Source organism: Ranitomeya imitator, chromosome 5 (genome assembly GCF_032444005.1).
Source record: "Ranitomeya imitator isolate aRanImi1 chromosome 5, aRanImi1.pri, whole genome shotgun sequence".
Lineage (NCBI taxonomy): Eukaryota > Metazoa > Chordata > Amphibia > Anura > Dendrobatidae > Ranitomeya > Ranitomeya imitator.
In genome coordinates, this window is record NC_091286.1 from 377,052,618 (window position 1) to 377,076,364 (window position 23,747).

General features: G+C 37.7%; 1 protein-coding gene across 4 annotated transcripts in view; it reads left to right on the forward strand.

Annotated features, from left to right (window-relative positions):
* KHDRBS2 (KH RNA binding domain containing, signal transduction associated 2) overlaps window positions 1-23,747 on the forward strand; it is a 718,314-nt gene that overhangs the window by 265,595 nt on the left and 428,972 nt on the right. For 3 of the 4 annotated variants that reach the window (XR_011312422.1, XM_069726705.1, XM_069726704.1), the window contains exon 3: window positions 16,441-16,557. The exons of the other annotated variant lie outside the window; for it this stretch is intronic. Coding sequence is in view for 2 of the 3 variants with exons in the window: in XM_069726705.1 (XP_069582806.1) it covers window positions 16,441-16,557 (117 nt within the window). In the remaining variant the exon portion in view is untranslated. The remainder of the gene's footprint in view (window positions 1-16,440; window positions 16,558-23,747) is intronic. 4 annotated transcript variants of the gene reach the window in all.

The following is a 23,747-nucleotide window of genomic DNA, read 5'->3' on the forward strand; positions in this document are numbered from 1 at the left end:
AATTAAAATTCCAATAGAAGCTGGTCATCTAGAGAAATGTGCAGTGTGCATAGTATTTGGTGAATTTGAAAATCTGGCAAGTTTGGATTAGTATAAATAAAATAATCATTTTCTTAAAGGGGTTGGTATTTTGAAGAGGATTTGCTGTATCACCTGTCTCCTTCTACAACCTAATCCATACATCAGTGCTGACCTTTCACTCATACTGCTCCATGAGTGCTTAATAAATATACACATTTGGGGCATTTACCAAGCAAAATGGGGCCGAATGTGCCCAAATAAAAATCAGCTTATACGTATAACTTGCATTAGATTTGCACCTGAATTAGCAGGAGCGGTCACAGAAAGAAGAGGGCCCCTGTGCAATAGTAATATATGGGCCCTTTGCGGTCCAATAGTTCACCACAATGCAAATTTCCAACTGTTTTGGAGATGGATGGGGGCCCTGACAGTTGGTATGTGTTTTACATACATTTTGTGTCTGGCTAGTATTGACATAGTCTATGAAAAAGGAAATGCTTTTGTAAATGTGTTAGCGTGCCTATTTGGTCCCAAATTATGGTGCAAAAATGTGTAAATAAATCAATCAAAGATGTAAATGGAAGAGGAGTGTTCAGTGTATCCAGCAAAATATGCCATTTATTTCACAGCATGTTCCACTGGCCTGAACTAAAAGACTCATATTGAAAACTCGCTAAACAATAATTTAAATGCATGCATTCACCACCATATTACTAAAGACATTTTTGTACATGCCTTCACGGCTAAAGTTCCAGGTACTCCATTGACTACTGCTGTGCGCTATTTTCCTGCATTTCTTCTGTCTATAATTTCTGTTCCTGCTGGTCAGTGGTTTTAAACATTGGCACATTATTCATTTACTAGTTCATTCATTCCTTGCTGCTATCTCAACATGAAACCCACTGTAGTGGATAAATTGGACAGTGAATGTCTGACTACTAAACAGTCTTGTGTCTTGCACACATATTAATTTTTTTTTCTTCTGGTGACCATAATGAAAAAAACTAAAACAAATTAATGATTACATGCCCGATGCCTATTTTAATATTTGAATATGATTTTTGATATTTTTTTCGCTTTTTGAACTGATTTTATATACAGTATTTTTTCTGGTTTTACATATAACTGTGCAAAATCACATTTTAAGCAACAGCCCAAAATAATTATTCTTCACGATTAAAAAGAAGGGTGAAATAAAACTGTCTATGTCAAAATTTGAAAAGATACAGTCTATTAAGAATATAAAATATGATATAAAATTTAGAAAACAAGATGGCAGATATAAATTAAAATCCACAGATGATCATTTATGGATTGCTTGATTAATAATTAATCTACTTTATTATCTTTATGGAGCTGATTCAATTTCAATATTGAAATTACAACACTATGAAGGAAAATTCATGAAATTATAGAAAATACTGGGATCAATGTGCATGTTAATTATATATAAATGGAAAAAATGGAAACAAAATGTCAAAACATCTCAATTTGTTCAGTTATGAGTATGAGCACCAAACACACCGAAATACATGCACTTACACACCTTGACATTATATCAGTGAGGTTATAAAGGGTTGTCTGAGGAATGTTCTCCAACATTGAATGCACTTGGGCATGTAAATCATGAAGATCTGCTGCTGGCAGCTACTTTTGCAATTACCAAGTGGGAGTTCAGAGACACTACAGGCCAATGAAATAGGTTTAACCCCTTTCCAACATCGGGCGTAATAGTACGCCGATGTCGGACACCTTCCCTTTGATGTGGGCTCCGGAGCTGAGCCCACATCTTTTCCTGCACATGTCAGCTGTTTTGAACAGTTGAAATGTGCTCAGGTGGAATCGTAATCCACCCGTGGCTGTTAGCTAATTAAATGCCACTGTCAAACTGACAGCATCATTTAACATGTGCTTCCAGCAAGCTCGGCGGAAATTCCACCCATCGGCACCCTTGTCAAATGACTGTGGGTCGCCGATGAGTTGGCATGACAACCAGAGGTCTTCAGCAGACCTATATGGTTGTCAAATGACTGTGGGTCACCGATGAGTTGGCATGACAACCAGAGGTCTTCAGCAGACCTATATGGTTGTCACTGCCAGATCAGCAATTCTGCTACATACAATAGCAGTCAGCAATTCTACTACAGTGGGGGAAATAAGTATTTGATCCCTTTCTGATTTTGTAAAGTTTGCCCACTGACAAACACCTGCACAGTCTATAATTTTAAGGATATGTTAGTTTTAAGATTGAGCGATAGAATATCAAAACTAAAATCCAGAAAATCACATTGTATAAATTTATGTGCAATTTGCAGTGAGAAATAAGTATTTGATCCCCTACCAACCATTAAAAGTTCTGGCTCATAAAGACCAATTAGACACTCCTAATCAACTTGTTACCTGCATTAAAGACAGCTCTCTTACATAGTCACCTTTATAAAAGACTCCTGTCAAGAGACTCAATCAGTTAGACTCTAACCTCTACAACATGGGCAAGACCAAAGCGTTTTCTAAGGATGTCAGGGACAAGATCATAGACCTGCACAAAGCTGGAATGGGCTAAAAAACATAAGTAAGACTCTGGGTAAGAAGGAGACAACTGTTGGTGCAATAGTAAGAAAATGGAAGAAATACAAATGACTGTCAATCAACATCGATTTGGGGCACCATGCAAAATCTCACCTCATGGGGTATCCGTGATCATGAGAAAGGTGAGAGATCATCCTAAAACTACATGGGGGGATTTGTTAATGATCTCAAGGCAGCTGGGACCACAATCGCCAAGAAAACCTTTGGTAACACATTATGCCGTAAAGGTTTAAAATCCGGCAGTGCCCGCAAAGTCCCCCTGCTCAAGAATTGCTGTTGGAGAAAATAGCGCAGAATAGGGTCTCATCCAAGATATTCGAGGTTAATACAATTAAATTGTACTCACCAGATGGAGCTGTTGACAGAGCATGTAGGATTATCCGCTGCAGCAGATCCGCCGGTCACTAGGTGACAGAGTTATATAGATAAATGGGAAAGCGTGGATTTGATCTGCGCTGCCGAATAACTGAAAATTCAGAAATATTCACGTACTAAAGTGTGGTTTATGCAACGCGTTTCGAGGTACAATTACCTCTTCATCAGGATATGCCACATATATGTATGTGGGTATAATACTTATTTCCCCCACTGTACACTGAGCCTGTATATAGCAGAGGTGATCGGGATATGGCACCTTCTCGTCTCCCATGGAGACTATTGAAGCATGCCAAAAGTAAAAAAAATATGTTTTTAAAAATATTACAAAAATAAAAAAAATATAAAAGTTCAAATAACACCCGTTTTGCCCCATTCAAAATAAAACAATAAAAAACCAAACACACGCATAATTGGTATTGCCACGTTCAGAATCGCCCGATCTATCAATATAAAAAAAGAACCCAATCGCTTAATGGCAAAACGAGAAAAAAGTCAAAATGCCAGAATTACGTTTTTTTGGTTGTCGCAACATTGATATAAAATGCAATAATGGGTGATGAAAAGATTGTATCTGCACCAACATGGTATCATTAAAAAGTCAGCTCGTCATGCAAAAAATAAGTCCTCACCCAACCCGAGTGTCAAGCTGCTGCAGTGCAGTACAGTGCAACCTCCACCAGGGGGAGCTTGAGAGGGAAGTGAGATTACACACACAGAGCAGCAGAACAGACGCCACCAAGTGGTGAGAGAGTGGTCAGACAAACCGAGTCAAAGCACAAGATAGCACGACAGTACAAAAGGAATAGACAGAACTGATAGTCAGGACGTAGCAAGAGATCAGTAAGCCAGAACGGGCAATATACGGTACAATAGGGACAAACAGTAATGGAGTCAATAGCCAAGCCAGGAGGTCAGAACCAGAGAATTAAGCAGATAGACAAACAAAAACGCTTGGAAGAGAGCAGATAGAGGGAGTTAACAGACACAGGAGAAGTCAGGGTTCACAGCAGGACAAATCAAGAGCTACCAGAGTCAGGTTCACACGTCAAAGGCAGAACTATAGCTGACACCGCCAGCAAGATTCATGGGAGCTAAATAGCAAACCTGAACCCAGAATGAGGCAGAGCAAAGTTAACCCTTGACATGATTCGCCCGGAAAAAGGGCAGACAGGAATAAACCCTGGAACGGATCATGACAGTTTTGCTATCTTTCTTGGTTACTGTGAAATTTTTCGCGTAGGGGTATTTATCATTGGTCATGATACTGATTGACTAATAAAAGTTTAGTGGAGGTAAACATATGGCAGTCCATGTCCATAATTGCTGTCAAGATATAATAAGTCCTCTGGTTGATACATGATGCTTTATTTTACCTGCAGTAAAGTGTATAATCAGTTATGTCTTCCACATCTTAGAGCTGCTGCTAGTAGAGGGTAAGAACAGCACAAGAACTTCTGTTTGTGTCTGTCTGTCCATGATGCTGTGCTCTTCAATAGGTTGTGTGTGTAGAGCAAATTTTCCTTCCTTTTCTTGCTTTCTTTTCATTCAGCCCATGGGAACCTTTTTTCCTTTACACCGAGAATAGTCTTATTTTCTACTTCCTTTCTGGGTCTCTTCTGCTATCTGTTCATTGAAACACAGAATGTGTCATTTATATATTCACTTGACCTGCCATATGTGTCAGGGACAAATGGAAGGGAGTATGACTTATTGATTAGACTGCTCAAGACTTGTTTGTAGTCTGTAACCATGTAGACACATAAATCTACATAGGAGCTGTAGACACTAGGACATTTACAATTCAGATTATTTGCCAAGTTGGTTCCTACTTTCTTGTAATTGCATTGGAGCTTTAAAAACATGGTAACATAGGTGAATATCACATTTGTGGGGTAAATTTGACATGGAGACTATTTGATGAAGTATGGTAAGTCTCAGTACCCTGGGCTTTTCTGTGCATTTAATGATTTCAATCATACCGTAGTTTAGACTTTGTTCATTGGGTAAACCGATATAGCTAGTATTTAGCCAATACTAGAACTGAATTTTTTTACAGTTAATTTTTTTAGCTTCATCGATAAAAATGTATTTTGTAATAAATAATTTTTAATGTGATTATGCAAAACATTATTAAAATTTCAATTATTTTACAGAATTCTGGTTAGGAATTTACTTTACTAATGCATGGTAACCTGCTATTATGGTAATTTCTTGATAAGTACAGCAGAAAAGTTTGCACACAATACTGGACATTTTTTTAATAGGGATTAAAAATGATTGAAACTATTTTGTATTAGTTTATGACTTTAAGCCTATTTTTCTGCACAGGAAGCAGTTTTCTCGAGGCTAATTGTGGGGTTAATAAATAGGAACAATCTTATTTATAGCATGCATATACAGCATGGGAAATAAGTATTTGATCCCTTGCTGATCTTTGTAATTTTGCCCCCTGACAAAGACATCAACAGTCTATAAATTTAAGGGTAGGTTAATTTTAACATTGAGAGATAGAATATCAAAAATAAAATCCAGACAATCACATTGTATAAATTATATATGTTTATTTGCATTTTGCAGTGAGGAATTTGATCCCTCTGTCAAACAAGACTTAATACTTGGTGGCAAAACTCTTGTTGGCAAACACAGCAGTCAGACGATTTTTGTAATTGATGATGAAGTTTGTGCACATGTCAGGAGGAATTTTGGTTCACTCCTCTTTGCAGATCATCTCTAAATCATCAAGATTTTGAGGCTGTCACTTGGCAGCTCGGAGCTTCAACTTCCTCCATAAGTTTTCTATGGGATTAAGGTCTGGAAACTAGCTAGGCTACTCTATGACCTCGATGTGCTTCTTTTTAAGCCACTCCTTTGTTGCCTTAGCTGTACAGTATGTTTTGGGTCATTGTCTTGCTGGAAGACCCAGCCATGACCCATTTTTAACATCCTGACAGAGAGGAGGAGGTTGCCATTCAGGATTTTATGGTACATTGCTCCATCCATTCTCCCTGCTGTGAAGTAGTCCTGTGCCCTTAGCAGAAAAACACCCCAAAACATAATGTTTCCACCTCGATGGGGACGTTGTTCTTTGGGTCATAGGCTGCATTTCTCTTCCTCCAAACACGGCGAGTTGAGTTAATGCCAAAAACATAAATTTTCATCTCATCTGATCACAGCACCTTCGCCCATTCACTTACAGAATCGTCCTGGTGTTCATTGGCAAACTTTAGACAGGCTTGCACATGTGCCAGGATTTTAAACCTTTACAGCGTAATGTGTCACCTCACCAATGGTTTTCTTGGTGACGGTGTTCCCAGCTGCCTTGAGATCATTAAGAAGTTCCCCCATGTAGTTTTAGGCTGATCTCTCACCTTCCTCATGATCAAGGATACCCCACGAGGTGAGATTTTGCATGGTGCCCCAGATCGATGTTGATTGACAGTCATTTTCTATTTCTTCCATTTTCTTACTATTGCACCAACAGTTGTCTCCTTCTCACCCAGCATCTTACTTATGGATTTGTAGCCCATTCCAGCTTTATACAAGTCTGTGATCTCTGTCCCTGACATCTTTAGAAAGCTCTTTGGTCTTGTCCGTGTTTTAGAGGTAAGAGTCTGCTGACTGATTAATTGAGTCTGGGGACAGGAGTCTTTTATAAAGGTGACTATGTAAGAAAGCTGTCTTTAATGCAGGTAGCGAGTTGATTAGAAGTGTCTAACTGGTCTGTAGGAGCCAGAACTCTTAATGGTTGGTAGGGGATCAAATACTTATTTCTTACTGCAAAATGCAAATAAATTTATGCAATGTGATTTTCTGGATTTTATTTTTGATATTCTATCTCTTAATGTTAAAATTGTCCTACCCTTAAAATTATAGACTGTTCATGTCTTTGTCTGTGGGCAAGCTTGCAAAATCAGCAAGGGATCAAATACTTATTTCCCTCATTGTATGTTAGAGTTGGATAAAAACAAAAAAGTTACATGATAATAATATTCCAAAATTAAGGATGCAATCTTACAGAAGAATTTTGGAATAGGAAAATCTAATGTTGGAAAATTGTAGACATTCTCTTATAATCATTGACTTTCTTGCAGTTTTCATAAATGTGCTAGATTATGTTCTCTGTTAAGACAGTTTAATGAACAGATTCGCTTTGCAAAGTAAGCATTTTCCTCAAAGCCAGTATGGGGCTAATAAGCCGTAGTAATTATATTTAGATATACAGTTTGTCATACGTGTTAGATTGGGATGAACAAAGCAATTGCATATACAGTACTTGTAAAGTATATAAAATAATGACTTTGTATTTTGCAAATTTATCAAATATGTATCTCATTTCTAATTAACATATTGAAGTTCTGCTTTCACTTATCACTTGAGCTTTCCTTGTTTAATATAAAGCCATAATACATCAGTGTACAAGAGGCTTTCAAATGGCTGGGATACATTTTTTTGTCTATAATTGTTTTGGTATTTTAACACTATTAGTAATGTAAAATATTAGGCCCAAACATAATAGTAAACAATTGACCCCCCCTCTCTCCAAATGTATTAATTACTAAGTAATGGAAATTATATGTAAACTTAAGGCCCAATTCCTACATAGTCGTACCCAATTCCATTTTTGATGGTATGTGTGGTATTGTTTTCAAAACAGGCGTCCCTGAGTATTTTATTGTATGATGCCAAGATATTTTACATTGAAGCTCAACATGTTTCCCCCCTGTCCCTCTGGAGTGCATAGAGCATAGCTACAGTAATAGGTTATAAGTCAAATAGCCCGATCTTAACATGATAGCCATGTAACAATGTCAAGAAAGTTGAAGTCATGTTTAGTTGAACTGTAGTTATTTTTTGTAACGTTGTCACTTATGGCCAAAGAAACATGTTTTCACAGCAACTGTCTTAAATGGAAGCTATCATGAGAAAATTACCAATTGTTTCAATCATTTGTGTTACATGTACCATACATATGCGAGTATAAGCCGACCCGAGTATAAGCCACAAAAAAATGGGAAAATTTATTGTCCTGAGTATAAGCCTAGGGTGGGAAATGCGGCAGCTACTGGAAAATTTCAAAAATAAAAATAGATACCAATAAAAGTAAAATTAATTGAGACATCAGTAGGTTAAGTGTTTTTGAATATCCATATTGATTCAGGAGCCCCATATAATTCTCCATAAAGTTCATGATGGGCCCCATAAGATGCTCCACAATAATATATGCCCCATATAATGCTGCGCAAAAGGTTTATGATGGCCCCATAAGATGCTCCATAGATTATGCCCCATATAATCCTGCATAAAGGTTGATGGCCCCATAAGTTGCTCCATAGATTATGCCCCATAAAATCCTGCATAAAGTTTGATGGTCCCATAAGATGCTCCATAGATTATGCCCCATATGCTGGTGCTGCTGCGATGAAAAAAACCTCACTTCTTGTCGCTCAGGTCCCCGACACTTGCGATATTCACCTGTCCTCGTTCTCCACCATGCGCTGCTCCATCTCCCCGCTCTTTGACTGTTTAGGCAGAGGGCAGCGTGCACTAACTACATCATTGTGCCCTCTGACCTGAACGTCACATCCAGAGGACGCGGAAGATGGAGCCCGGCGGTGAAACAGGGACAGGTGAATATCGCATTGCTCACCCTCTCCCATTATACTTACTCTCCCAGCGTGGTCCCTGCTTCTCCGTTGTCCCAGGCTGGCAGCTTGTTCCTATGTTTAGCGGTCACTCGTACCGCTCATCAAAGTAATGACTATGCGCTCCACCATTACAGGAGAGGAGTCACGTCCATATTCATTACTTTAATGAGCGGTACCACGTGACCGCTGAACACAGGAAGAGCTGCGGTGCCCAGAGACCATCGCATCAGAGAAGCAGGGACCGCGCTGGGAGCAGGTGAGTATGAAGTGACAGCCGCCACTCTCCCTCCCCCGCCAACCCCCTGGGAATGACTCGAGTATAAGCCAAGAGGGGTACATTCAGCCTAAAAAAATGGGCTGAAAATCTCGGCTTGTACTCGAGTATATATGGTATATTTATTTTAAAAATAGCAATTATTTTTTCATATAATGATCTTTATTAAAAAAAAATCTTGCTATTACTCATACTCTGTCCTAGGAAGAGTTTTCAGTAGGTTCCTTATTAGAGACAGGATTATGACAGCTAACACCTCTATACATAGTTGATAACACAAGATCCACCAATCACAATTGGTGATTTCTAGCCTTCCACCTCTCCTCCTTTCACAATGAGCTTTGCACAAGCTCATTAGACTTTTAAAAAAAGATAGGGTAAGAAAGTTCCATTGCAAGAGCTCCATTTTTTATCTTTAGTACAGATAGTGATATGCAAAAAAAATTGGCAACATGAAATATAAAATAAATAAATTAACATATATCATCTTAGAGGTGATGATTGCTGTTAAGTGTTAGTGTATATAACACCTGATTTAAACTTTAGGTCATTTTCTGATGACTTCTTCCCTTTAAGCTGAAAGCTTCTTAACAGCAATCATCACTTCTAAGAGGACCTGTCACCTTTCCTGACATGTTTAGTAATGTGCTCTTCTTCTATTCCTCTGTTATTTCTCCTGGAAAAGTTTGAATCTTCTCAATGGCGTGCGCCTCTGTATGCCTCGCCAGAAATGTTAGTGCAGTCAGGAACTGGAATAACATTTTTGGTGTAAGTTACACTACTAAATTGGCATGACTTTTGATGAAGTTGGTGGGCAGGCGCTGTCCCACCTTATCCTGCCCATGCTCTGTCCATTTTGATGCAGCTGGCTGGGACTAATGTGAGAATGTGGTAAGTCAATTCATCAAGACTGGCAATTTTCTCACTGGTCTTGATGTAGGAGTCAGACGATCGTGATTCATTAAGATCCTTTGTGCACCACACCAGAAAACATACTGCCTCTGATTGGAGTACAATTTTAGGCATAGGGAACTCAACGGCTCATTATGAAATAGGCTTGCTGTGGCCTCACTTTCCCTACCCAAAGTGACTTCCATCTCACACATAAACCCCAGTGTGATCCAGCAAGTCGGAATAGCAGACTATGAATTAGTTCAGAGTGGTGCTGGAGACTGGGGAAGGCGGCAATTGGTAAGTATAATATCACACCTGCACTATAGAACAAACAGATTTATACCGGTTTAGCATATAAACATGTTCATGTAAGTGTTTTTTAATTAACTTGCATTTAGGAACTAAAAGGGTTACAGTTCTTCCAGCTTTAGAAAACATACATTAGTAAATCACTGCTACTGTTAAATCCTTATATTTTGACTATTCAGTATAGCTATTTATTCCAGGAAATGACTGTTGTGTGCTACTCTAGACTTTATTTACAGCTCTTTTCGTGTTTGGTGAGAAGCGGAATATTCTAGAAGCGGGCTCTATCACATTGATTGCCTGTACTTTGCAAGTCATTTGGGACTGCAATCTGCCTACAGTGTAATGCAAGATATTGCTCCGTGTAGGTCTAAATATGAAGATCATTTTAAAAAGCACATACACAACTTACATATCAACCAGCTTGAAATGACAGATTGGCATGTTTCTTTCTTAGTAGCAAATGGGAAAAATATTGATTGCTTTTAAAGTATGTCATTTGGCATTTCAAGCCACAGCACTTTCAAACCTTTTACAGGTGCAAAGGGAAATGTGTTTTATAGCTTATAGCATAATATGACACAAAACATTTAGCTGTAAAATATATGAAATACGCTCAATGCTGAGACTTTGTTATTACTTTGAAAATAGTTCAGAGCTTGTTACTGGATAAATGTGTATGTTTTCTTATCCATCGGAAATCATGATGCAATTATGTTTTCTTATTATGTGAGCATTAACAATAGTATAAAAGTGAAATAGAAAAAATCAGCGGACATTGAACTGTGTTCCTTAACTGCATAAACATTCAATGTTCCAGAAAGGTTACTATATTACTTTTTGTCTTGAAGGGTTTGACTCGTGAAATCAGACCCTGACCATATGCTCTATTGGAGTACATAGACAACAAAGGTGGGAGGGTCCTCCACTGGGGGTCTCCTTTAAGACTGTAATGCTGCTTTGCAAAAGTATCCCCTGGTCTAGCAATCTGAAGCCATTTTTTATTACATGGACTACATATAATAGGGATTTTGTAAGATTTACTATACTATTGTTAAGCATCAATTTTAGAAGGTTGTTCTCCTCTTGGTTATTCAGGAGCATACCACTCCCCAGCCTCCTCCTGTCCTCCTGCTTACAAGTGGTGGTGTGATCCTGATATTTGGCAGTTTAGACCAGTGACATGGAGGAGACGCTGTCACTGCTAGCAAAGGCACCCCTTTGCTTCTTCAGCACAGAATTTGCATGAAGGTTCGATAGCAAAGATCTTTGAAGTCCACGCTCCTTGTCTACAAGACCGACCATCCTTGATAGGCAGTTACCAGTACGTGACGAGTAACGAGCAGTAAAAAATATAATTAAAATCCCTTCCATTCTTGAGGACAAAGATGATTTTTATGATATTAAAAAGTGGTCTGGTTTAAAAGAAACAGTGGCACTCCTGTTCACGGGCTTTACATAGTATTGCATCTCAGCCCCATTCACTTGTATCGTCAGAATTTACATTTTAAGAGTTAATATGCACAAAATGTTTCTTAGGATCCGCAGATGTATAGCCCTGTGCACACAAGGTTTTTTGTTTTATTTTTGTACAAAGATAGTACTAAAGCCTAAATGGAATAGAAGTATACTCCTCAACATTGAAATTCCAAAACGAGAAAGGAAAAGTCAAGGAATTATGGAAATGACAGGATCAGTAGACATGACAATTATATGCAAATGATGAAAAAGTCACCAATAATTCAGTATCTGACCTTCACAATCAAACACACACACATCTTGGAACATTATCAGTTAGGTTATTAATTGTTGTCTGAGGAATGTTCTGCCACACTGAATGCACTTGGGCAAGTAAATCATTAAGATCTGCTGTTGGCATTTCTGAAACTCCAACTTATGTGGCTTCTGCATTTGGACAGTTGCTAGGGGCCCTGTAACCTCATTAATGATAGCATGTGGATTAGATTTACAGATGTGTTTGACAAATAGAAAATAGACATCAATTGCAGATTTATGATTAAAAATTAACTATAATTCTTGCTTGAGGTGCCATTGATTACATTTATTAAGCATTTAGACATTTTTTTTTGCTTACCGGACTGGTGGCATGGTTTGGTGGATAGGCGCTGTGAAATAAGATATACAATAATGCACCAATATTTTGGTGCAAAAAACTGGACAAAAGTAAGGCAGGCAAGAGCCACTGTGATAACTTTCTCACATCTAGTGTAATTCTAAGCTGACTATTTGTGTCTTCTCTGACATTGACATAATGGGCCATTACATTTACAGAACTGTTATTTGTGATCTGTATATGAGGATGAAATAGTTACAATGACAAAAAAATGCATATAGTAAAAACTAAAGTAAATGGAGAAAAATTAATGAAAGAACAAATGAACAAATACAAAATCTAGGTAATAATGTACTCAAACTGTCGAACAGCTTCTCAGTACATTTTCTTATGTATTTTGTACATATACTATAAGAACTCCAGTATTAATTCTGCAGATTTTATTAATAACAATTCCCAGAATTCTTGTCTGACTGAAAGTCTGAATAAAGCATGCTTTGGTGATTTGTTTTTCTGAGGACGCAGTCACACAGCTGAATAAATTGAACTGAGATCGGACTACGGTGCATTGACTGACCGGTGGCTCTCCCTACACCGAGCATGACAGCTTCAAATATTTTTATGCAGTTTTCACGCTCGTCCAGTCCTTACACTGCATTCCGATCTTGCTCCGTTTTATACGGCCATCTCCCTTACTCTTCCCCAATTTACATAATCTCTGGCAGCAATGTGGGGACAAAAAATTTGCTAAAATGAATACAAGATATTTATGCATTTTTTCACTTTTTTACTTGGACCGTATATAGAGCCATTTGTGACAGAGTTATAAACTTGACCTCATTATTATGTATCTTGTTTTTATATCAGGAATAAGTGTAACATCATATAGATAATAGTTATTAGAATCGTTACATTATTTTTTAATTTTCATAGGCTTTGTTGTAGAGATTTTCTTTTTTTAACGTTGACCTTTTCTTCCTGATATTTTCATTATTCTTTTGTCATTAAATCTTGCTTTAATGCTGCTTTGTGAGAAGAGTTACCCCCTTTAGCTTTGAACATCTATTCTCTCGTGCCATTGTTGCTGGCAGGTGTATAAATAATTAACTGTATGCGTGCTGTGCATAGATCACCCCTGCTTAGTCTTACTTTTATCTTGTTCACCTTTATATGTTCAGTTAACATCTCACCAGAATTGCTTTTGTTTAAAACCTCTTTAGACAGTAGTATGGCTCTTATTTTGGCTGCCACCTGCTATTCTTAATGCACAAGCCATATATAATTAGATCATTTCATGCCATGAACCACAGACCTTGCATTTGTACATTGTTTTTTTATCTGATTTCATAAACTACATAACCCTTTGAAATTGTAATATTTTACTTTTAATATGTCGAGCAAGGACTTTTATTTTCTGCTTTTATTTTATATTTGGAACATTTTCTGTGCTGAGTAACAGTCAACGTATCTGAAAGGTGTTAGGGAGTTTACTGATTTATTACTTTAATTTGTTTCTTTTCAGTAGAATAATAAAACACATTTTCTAAGAAAAGTTCAAGAACAATATAATACAAAATATGTAATAATTTAACTGTTGAACATTGGGGTTTTATATTAACACTAATGCCAAAGATAGTAGTGATGCTCACATTATCTATAGTAAAAAAAAAATTCTTGGCCATAAATCAGCACAAGTCCATCTAGTTTGAAGTGTTATGCAATATTGATACAGATGAACATTGAAATCCCCCCCAAAAAAAATTCTCTTCTTTCTTTTTTTCACTACAAATTTGTCAATTCAAACATATAACTGAATAAAACCCATTACCTGTTCATCTAGTACCCAAAACTTGCTATTGCACTTGAAAGGGTTGTCTCATCCTACTAAATGATAAAAATTGCAAAGTGTTTCTAAGCATAATAAATTGCGTGATTTACGTCTTACTAAAAATCCTTTTCTAAAGAAGGATTTTTATTTTTTAGTCTACTGCTTGTTGGCTACTCCAGTGTATGAAAGGTGGCTGGAGTCCTAGGTAAGGAGCGCACACTTGCAAACTCTTTGATTTTCAGATGAAAGCCTTGTTCTAAAACTGGCAGGATTGCTACATCCAACCTTTTTCATTCTCCCTGTGCTGCTCCCATTTTGCTGAGGCAAAGGTGTTTCTGTTGGCATCATGGGGAAGTGAACAGTAAGGACTAGCAGTGCTGATTTGAACTGTCGGTTTTCAGGGAAGCTGTGAGGCTGGAAATGAGTCTTCTCCTGAAGAAAGAACTTGAGAAAGCCCCTTTAAGAAATGCACCCTGGACCATTTTTAAACTTTAACTTTGCTGAGCACTCTATAGTCTCTCTGCTCTTACAGTAAGGAATCCTCTTTTGTAATGGTCTAAAACTTATCTTCACTACGTGTAGTAGATGTTTATGTTACAGTTAGAATTTAACAGCGAGCCAGCATGGGTCGTGTCATTCTATGTGTCTATTGGCTTATTAGCTGTTATGGAAGCTGGGGGTTTGTTGAAGACCCCTGTGCCTGCCATCACAAATCTCCATTGAAACCCAGCCTGTTGCTTGGCTTCAAAGGAGATCATGATTTTTGCTAATGTACAGCAATACTGAAGTCTGACGATTGCAAATTCAAGTCCTTTAAGGGAATTAACATATATACTAAAAAGTAGAAAGTAAAAAAAAAGTTAAAAATATGTAAAAATTTGAATCATCCCTTTTGTCCCCCATTTAAAATTAAGATATTGAAAAAATATTCATGTGGTATAACCACATCCATAAAGTCCATTCTAATAGAATATTCAATTAATTAACTAGATAGGTAAACACCGTAAACAGACAAGAATTGAAAAAAAAAATTGTGTTTCTTTTTGATCTTATTGCAAAAAATGCAGTAGGAGCCTATATATACAAAATGGTAAAAATAAAAATGGTTTGCCATGCAAAACATAAGCCCTCACACATCTCCATTGATCGAAAAATGAAAATGTTACAGGTCTCGAAAAATGGTGACCCAACAAATTTTTTTTTTCTACAAATTTATGTTTTTTTCGCATTAAGAAAAAACAAGGCGTCTTGCAAAGCATTCACAAAACTCTATGAATGTTTATTGTACAACTATTACAGAAATAGCGTATCTCTGTAGAATACTACTGCAGGACATTGAGGATCAGTTGTTAACCTGATTGTTGGGGATTAACCTATACAGCACACATGTAATTATGCATACTTGCTCTTTAAAAGTTTTCGATGTTTGAAGAAAATTCAGTATATAACAAGGACAACTTGAGCAAACAAAAACACTTGTAAATTTACATTTCATTTTTTTGAAGGTAAAAAAAAACTTCTGACCATGCATGGGAAAAAGGAATCACACTTCCAAGTGAATCCCTGGATATACAGGTGCTTCTCACAAAATTAGATTATCATCAAAAAGTTAATTTATTTCAGTTCTTCAATACAAATAGTGAAAGTCATGAATTATACAGAGTCATTACAGAGTGATCTATTTCAAGTGTTTATTTCTGTTAATGTTGATGATTATAGCTTATAGCCAATGACAAAGAAATTTGACATTTTAGGAAATGTGGATTTTTGTAAAGTATGAGTACAATTCAGTTCCACTCGAATATATTTGCTCATCTCTACAACGTCATAGACAACATCATTTTTTTTCTGAAAATGCTGTCTTGATCCTAAAAGACAAACATTATTTTCGTTATTTTTGCCTCCACCAGTGGTAAACTATGATTGTTTTATAAAAACAAAGAAAATTAGATAAGTCAAAAAGAAACCTATTTTGAGATAATGTATTTTATTGTTCTTTACATTATTGTTATTCAAGTTGAGCCAAATTAAAGTCTAATTGTTATGTATTTTTGTTGAACAGTACTCTGAAATTGTGATTTCTACGGCAGGGGTAAATGTAACTTTTTCTCAGTGAATGCTAGGAGTTATAGTTTTAGAGGAGAACCACATGTTGTAGGAAAGTTAAGATGCTCAAGAAGAAAGGGGAGTAAAGTGTGGAAAGGTATGAGTGAATATCATGGAATCCACACTTACTGTGTTTTATTTTTTTGCATTCAGTTCAATGGAGGGCAGAGCCTGAGAGAATACAGCAAAAAAGATGGTAGACATGTAATTTCTAAATTGCTGCTCTTGTAACAAGGGGACGAGGGAAACACTCTGCGGACTAAAAGAAGAACATTCTTACAGGAAACTCTGAAATAACCTATTTTCTATTCTTTTTTTTTTTCAGTTTAATTTCGTGGGGAAGTTACTTGGTCCGAGAGGAAATTCTTTAAAAAGATTACAAGAAGAAACTGGTGCAAAAATGTCTATCCTTGGGAAAGGGTCAATGAGGGATAAGGCAAAGGTAAGTTAAGTTATATTCAATATATGAAACATTGTAAAATATCTTTTAAAAATGATGTACCGTATTCATTTTTTTTTTGCTTCCTTTACTAAAATGGAGCTCAATATCCACCTCCCCAAAAAACAGTTTTAAACATATTTAATAGAAATGGAAGGATTGCTTTGAGCAACCTTGATCAATAGTCCAAGTCAGAGCTTTCTGGCAGTGGACAGGAACTATGTGAATTTCTTGAGATTGCTGCATTTGATTTGCTGGCCTGGTGTAATGCTATATATGAAAGCATGCAACGCATAGATCAGGGGTGTCAAACTGCATTCCTCAAGGGCTGCAAACAGGTCATGTTTTCAGGATTTCCTTGTACTGCACAGGTGATAATTTAATTACCTACACACATAATGATTACAGCACCTTGTGCAAAGCTAAGGAAATCTTGAAAACCTGCATGGTTTGCGGCCCTCGAGGAATGCAGTTTGACACCCCTGGCATAGATGACATCTTGCTTGCCTGGCCAATCAAAAACCGAACCTAAGATACTGGCGGGTAATTAAATGCGACCAGTTCCTGTTTCTAGACGCAAAGTGGTCTGCTCATCTCTATGCATAGCTTAAATTTACAGGGTTTGTTTTAAATCACTTCTGAGAGGTATATACATACCAGTTACCCATACACCTTCTTTGTCTTTGTAATGCTCAGCAGAGACCAGTACATGCTACCCAGCTCCATTCTATGATAACATCTGGCCAACCCTGGAGCAAATAACAGTTCTTGGGTGTTGGACCCCTACTGATCCAATATTGTATGCCAAGACAACAAATCCTTTAACTATTTACATAATTCCCATTGAAGTTTAATAGACCTTTTATGGGCCAGACATTGAAAAAATTACTGCTACACTGTGTTGAGAATTATTGTGCATTGCAGTATTTTTCTATATCATCATTTGTATGCATTTTTCCTACTCCAAACTGTTTATGCTTGAATTCTTATTGGATGAAGCCGATCAGGTGATATGCATTTGTGTAATGAGGGAGGGTGAGGCCTAAGGATACAACACCCTTTATCAAGGTATGCAAAAATACTAGACAGCTTATTTTCCTTAGGTAAAATGGGGCAAAAAAGAGATTTTGCTGACTCTGAAAAGTCATAAATTATAACAAGTCTTACAGATGGATGCAGGACTCTTGAAATTACTAAGATATGTGGGTATGATCATATATATAATCACAGAACCATCAAAACTTTTGTAGCAAATAGTCAACAGGGTCTCAAAAAATGTGTTGAGAAACAAAAAGACGCACTTTAACTGCCAAAAATGTGGCCTTCCTTACCTTGTCCATATCTCTGAGCACCGAACACCTTGTACTTCGACACTCCAGGGAGGTTGCAGTTCGGGAATATGAAAACTCTGGAGGATAATGGGAGGATAATGGGATCCTGGTCACTTCACGTTTGATTCTTTTCAAATCTTTTTGCAACCCCTTTGACTATTTGCAGCAAAACTGTTATATTATCCGTGATCTCTCCCCAATAAATTAGCAATTTTCAGAGTTCTGAATCCCTCTTTAACAGTCTTTTCAGAATCAAGTAAATCTCTTTTTTGGCATATTTTACCTGAGGAAAACAAGCTGCCTAATAATCCTTCACACTTTGATAAAGGGTCACATTCCACCTCATTACACAAATACACGTCACGTGATCTACTTTGTCCAATTAGCATTCAAGTTTATACAGCTTGTAGTTGGAAAATCTGCATAAAAATAATGAAAAGGCCAAAATACTTACTTGCCTAATAATTCTGCACAGAGTGTGTAACACCTCTACACTCTTACCTTTTGTAATGCCAGTACATGCACTTATCGTATTGAAAACAATCTTTGATACTTCTCTGTTCTTGTATAATCATATGTAGTAGTCCACAATAAAAAAAAAAATACCGCAATAAACTTTTGTCTGTACATTGAAGGTTTGGATGAGTTTACTTGTCACTATCTTACTTTCCGCTTCTGTAGTTTCACATACACCCTCTAACAACTCTTGACTCGGAATGGGTCAAATTAATCCACTGGCTGATATTTCTACCGGCTATGCTTCCTTGAGCAGATGTGTGAAGAATCAGCCAGCAAACAAGAAAAGCACTGCATTTTTTTCAGCTTGCTGTATGATTGGATTAGAAAATCTTTGATAAATATTTTCATTTTTTATCCTTTAGAAACCTCTGTGGGATCAATGTGCTAAAAAAGATTTAAAGGTGTAATACACTGTAAAACATTTTCCCATCTAGTTCCATGACACAGTGTTCCTTGTTATCTGTACACAAGAGACTTACATCTAAAAAAAATCATATGAATATACCAACTAAGCTATGATTATTCACCTATTAAAAGCTTAACATGCGTTCAGACTTTAACAGAATATGGATGAATATAACCTTGGCTGTTAAGATGCTTTTTTGTTTATTCATTTTCTGCTTTTTTATTTTTATTTTTTTTTTCAGCCAAAGCTGCCATTAAGTAAAAATTATTCATTTTGTGCCAGAAAAAAAGTAGGAAATATTTATTAGAAAATTATCCAAAACCCTTAAATTGTATATTACAGGCTCTCATCCATCATAAAAATAAATGTGTTGTGCTTCATCATATGCCTTATTGTGAATATATTACACCTTAGAAGAAAACATTCCAGATTATATATAGCAGCACTCACTGTGCTGGATGTGTTTAATTTTGGATTTTATTGTGTCATTTTCCTGTTTTCCCCACATATTGCAGAGAAGTCTGCCCAGTATACATGCTGCATTCTTTGATAGTGAGCTAAGAGTAAGGATTTTCAGAATGGACACTGGGGAATCCTTCATGCTGTATGTGGAGAAGACTGGAAAATAATATAATAAAGTATCATGAGTGTATTCAGAAACTGTCAAGCATGTTAAGTTCTGCTATATTTGTTTTGTGTAATTTTATATGTTTTCCCATTGCTGATAGTCCATAAAGGTTCTTCAGGGGCTTTGTAAATAAATAGCATCAGGCTAGCTAGGTACCCAATTTCTCACTGCAGCTATGTTGCATCGGATGGTGATAGCATACTATAAGAATCATTATGTTATACTGTCATCATCTGGTGCCAATGACACGTGTCTCTACGAACAGTAGGAACCTAACTGCATTGCGTCTACTGCTATTTACTCCTGATGGAGCTTTATGGATCAATAGGAATAGTGATATAAAATAAGTTGTCTTTTTCATGATCTAGAGGTATTGGAAACGGGAAAATGAATGTTAATAAGGATAAATCAAGTAGTAGACTTTGTCTGGGTGTTTGCCTCCGTATAAGCCTGAAAATGATGTATGGAAGAGCGCACATTCGCTCTGCCAGCACAACTATAGTCTAGAGCCCTATCGGTGTACAAGTCCGAATCCCATTTTGTGGGGAGGTTTGTCTCAAGCTCCGACTGGATCCATGAATATGGAGAAGAGCGCAATGTGAAAGCATCCTTATATAGTGTATGTAATATCATTTTGTTTGAGTTTCTTTTATGCATTGGTAGAAATTAATATCTTAAATTAAAGATCTTTTTTGATCTGGACTATTGACGAATGAATATACTCGTTACTCGAGATTTCTCGAGCATGCTCGGGGGTCCTCCGTGTATTTTTTAGAGCTCGGAGTTTTAGTTTTTAGCGCCGCAGCTGAATGATTTACTTCTGATAGCCAGCATAAGTACATGTGGGGATTTCCTAGCAACCAGGCAACCCCTACATGTACTTATGCTGGCTATCAGATGTAAATCATTCAGCTGCGGTGCTAAAAACTAAAACTCCGAGCACTAAAAACTACTCGGAGGATCCCCGCGTGTGCTCGGGAAATCTCGAGTAACGAGTATATTCGCTCATCACTAATGTGGACTAATTTTTTAAAAATATCAGTTAAAAGCTAAGTTTGATTCTCATGTGTACGGGCTGTTTTTATAACTTGCTAATTGTGAAAGTCCCAAGCGCCTAAACAAGAATGCCAAGAATGGGGCTTTGAACAGTAGTATAACTAGAGTTCTTTGGGCCCTGGTGCAAAATTTGGTTGTAGGCTCCCACCAGAATGCTGGTTAGGTGTACAAGCCTCTGTAGATCCTATAAAGACATATCCATTCAATCCCTCATTAAAGAAAATACATATAGAATTTGCATAGAAAGCACAACAGTAAGATAATTTTTGAAGTAATGCTCCTAAATATTACCATATTATAACTGAGCTATCCCAAAACTAACATACCAATAATAAACCTCATAAAATGGATAAATACCACAGCATAATGACGATATATGATCACCAAATAGTCTGAGTATAGCCACCATCCTGTTACTGAATAAAAGACCAATATAGCAATAACATCATATACAAGAGATAAATGCAACCACACCGTGACTAAACCACATATTACCACCACATACTAGCCAAATAATGCCATCATGCTGATCATTATCAAAAACCACAGTACTACCACTAATATTATCACCAGTGACAATATACACAGGAGCGCTGTAGATAGTATAGTGCATATAGTACAGGTAAGGCTTACCAGTGACGCTTCCAAATGAAGTAATTCAATTTCCATTTTCTTCTTCCTCTGGCACAGACCACTATGACTTCTTCCAGTTAGGACTTGCCTCTGCAGAAAATAATACACATACTTTTATGGCTGAGCCTTCTACAGATCCCTCCACTTTTCCCCCTCACTTCAACACTGCACCAGATGAAGATGAAAAGCGCATTAGTACCGCCTTGGTGCCATACATGGTAACAATACCTCTCTTTTGTTCCCCCCATGGTAACCACAAAAATAAAATGTATTACACTGATATCCCCCTTTTTGACACCATCACAGTAGAACTGTCCCCCTCTGTGGCCTCCATACAGTATTAATGCATATGTCCCCTTTTGTGGCCTGCATACAATAGTAAAATTTCTCTTTCTGCCTCAATACAACAGTAATATCTGTCTTTGTGCTCAAATCCAACAGTAATGCCCCCTCACTAGTGGCAACATAGAGGTAATGTACACCATTTCTTCTCCGATACAGTAAGAGAGTCTAACATTTTTGCATCAATATCCCATTTTACACCTCCACAAATAAATATACCATATTTTGCGGATTATAATATGCACCAGACCATAAGATGCAACCCAAATTTTGTGAAGGAAAAAAGGAAAAAAATGTTTTTAATAAAATGGTGGTTCGTCTTATAGTCCGCTTTTACGGTAGCTTACTGGGGTGGGGGGGGGGGGTAGCTACAATGGAGCGGGTTCCAGGGGGCATGGTGGCTGATGTATGAAGCGTGATGTCCATGGGCCGCCGGAGAGGTGAATATATCAATATTTTTTATTTAAATTCTTTATTTTACACCTCACTATGGATCCGATACCGATACCCGATACCACAAAAGTATCGGATCTCGGTATCGGAATTCCGATACCGCAAGTATCGGCCGATACCCGATACTTGCGGTATCGGAATGCTCAACACTACTGCCCACACACTCAATCAAGCACACTGCAATTGTTCCAGAAAATGAAGTATTTCTCCCAGAAAATTATTGCAATAACACATTTTGTTATACACATATTTATTCTCTTTGTGTGTATTGAAACAACACAAAAAAACAGAAAAAAAGGCAAATTGGACTAAGTGGGCCAAACCCACTGATACCGGTCCATACATTGTGGGGTTAAAATGAAAAAACAACATGATTTTTGAGGTCAGTATGACTGTGGTGATACCAAACATACATTTTTTTTATTTTAGTGGTTTAAAAAAAATCAGAACTTTGTGAAAAAAATATACATTTGGTTTGTATTGCCATTTTCTGAGACCCATAAAGGTTTCCATACATATTAGATGAGTCAACATGGTCTAAGGCAATGTGCATACTTTGAGTATTTGGTGAGTTTTTTTACCTCAGTATATGTACCGTATTTTTCGCTTTGTAAGACTCTCCGGATTATGAAACACATCCCAAATTTTGAGGAGACAAATAGGAAAAAACGTTTTTTAATAAAATGGTGGTGCTTCTTATAATCCATGTGTCTTATTGATTACCGGGGGTGGTGGCTGCGGTGAAGCGGGGTCCCAGGGTCGCTGCTGGAGGAGGCAGGAGTGGAGTGTCGCTGCAGGCTGGGATGAGGGGGTGAGCAAGTGTCCTGTGCTGTAGGGGGTTCCTGTGCTGCGGGGGGGCTCCTGTGCTGCGGGGGGGCTCCGATGATGCTGGCGTCTACGGTGCTGTGGGGGGGCTCGGCTGACATTTTGTGAAATGCCAGCCCCCCCAGCAGTTCATCCATGCTTTCCTGTGCAGTGGACTTCAAGGAAATGGCCACCGGGAGGCAACGTGTTATGATCCGGTGACCTTGGAGCAGCATGAAAACTTTCACTGGAGTAGATGGTAACTATACTGACCGCAAATGCTGATCTTAACACCGCAACTAGAAGTAGCCGTGGGGTGTACCTAACAAACCCTAGACACCTCGTCACATCCGGAGGACTAAATACCCCTATAGATGGAAATAGGAATTCTACCTTGCCTCAGAGCAGAACCCCAAAGGATAGGCAGCCCCCCACAAATATTGGCTGTGAGTAGGAGAGGAAAGACACACACAGGCAGAAAACAGGATTTAGCACAAGAGGCCACTCTAGCTAAAATAGGAAATGATAGGACAGAGTACTGTGCGGTCAGTATTAAAACCCTTCCAAAAATATCCACAGCAGATTATACAAAAAATTCCTCCATCTAACTAAAGACGTGGAACGTATATCTGCAACTCCAGAGACTCCTACACTCAGAGCAGGAATACAATAAAAAAACAAGCACACAGCTTGTGTGCCATAGAAAAAGAAACAGACACTTATCTTTGCTGAATTGACAGCTAAGCAGGAGAAGCCAGACAGGTCCAACACTTCCCAAGAAACATTGACAACTGGCAAGGACTAATGAGTCCTGCAAACCTAAATACCCCAGTCAGAATTGCAATCAGCAGATACACCTGTCCAGGACTGCAGTCCAGGGACAACTGCATTACCACCTACAACCACCGGAGGGAGCCCAAAAGCAGAATTCACAACAGTACCCCCCCCCTTGAGGAGGAGTCACCGAACCCTCCCCAGAGCCCCCAGGCCGATCAGGATGAGCCAGATGAAAGGCACAAAC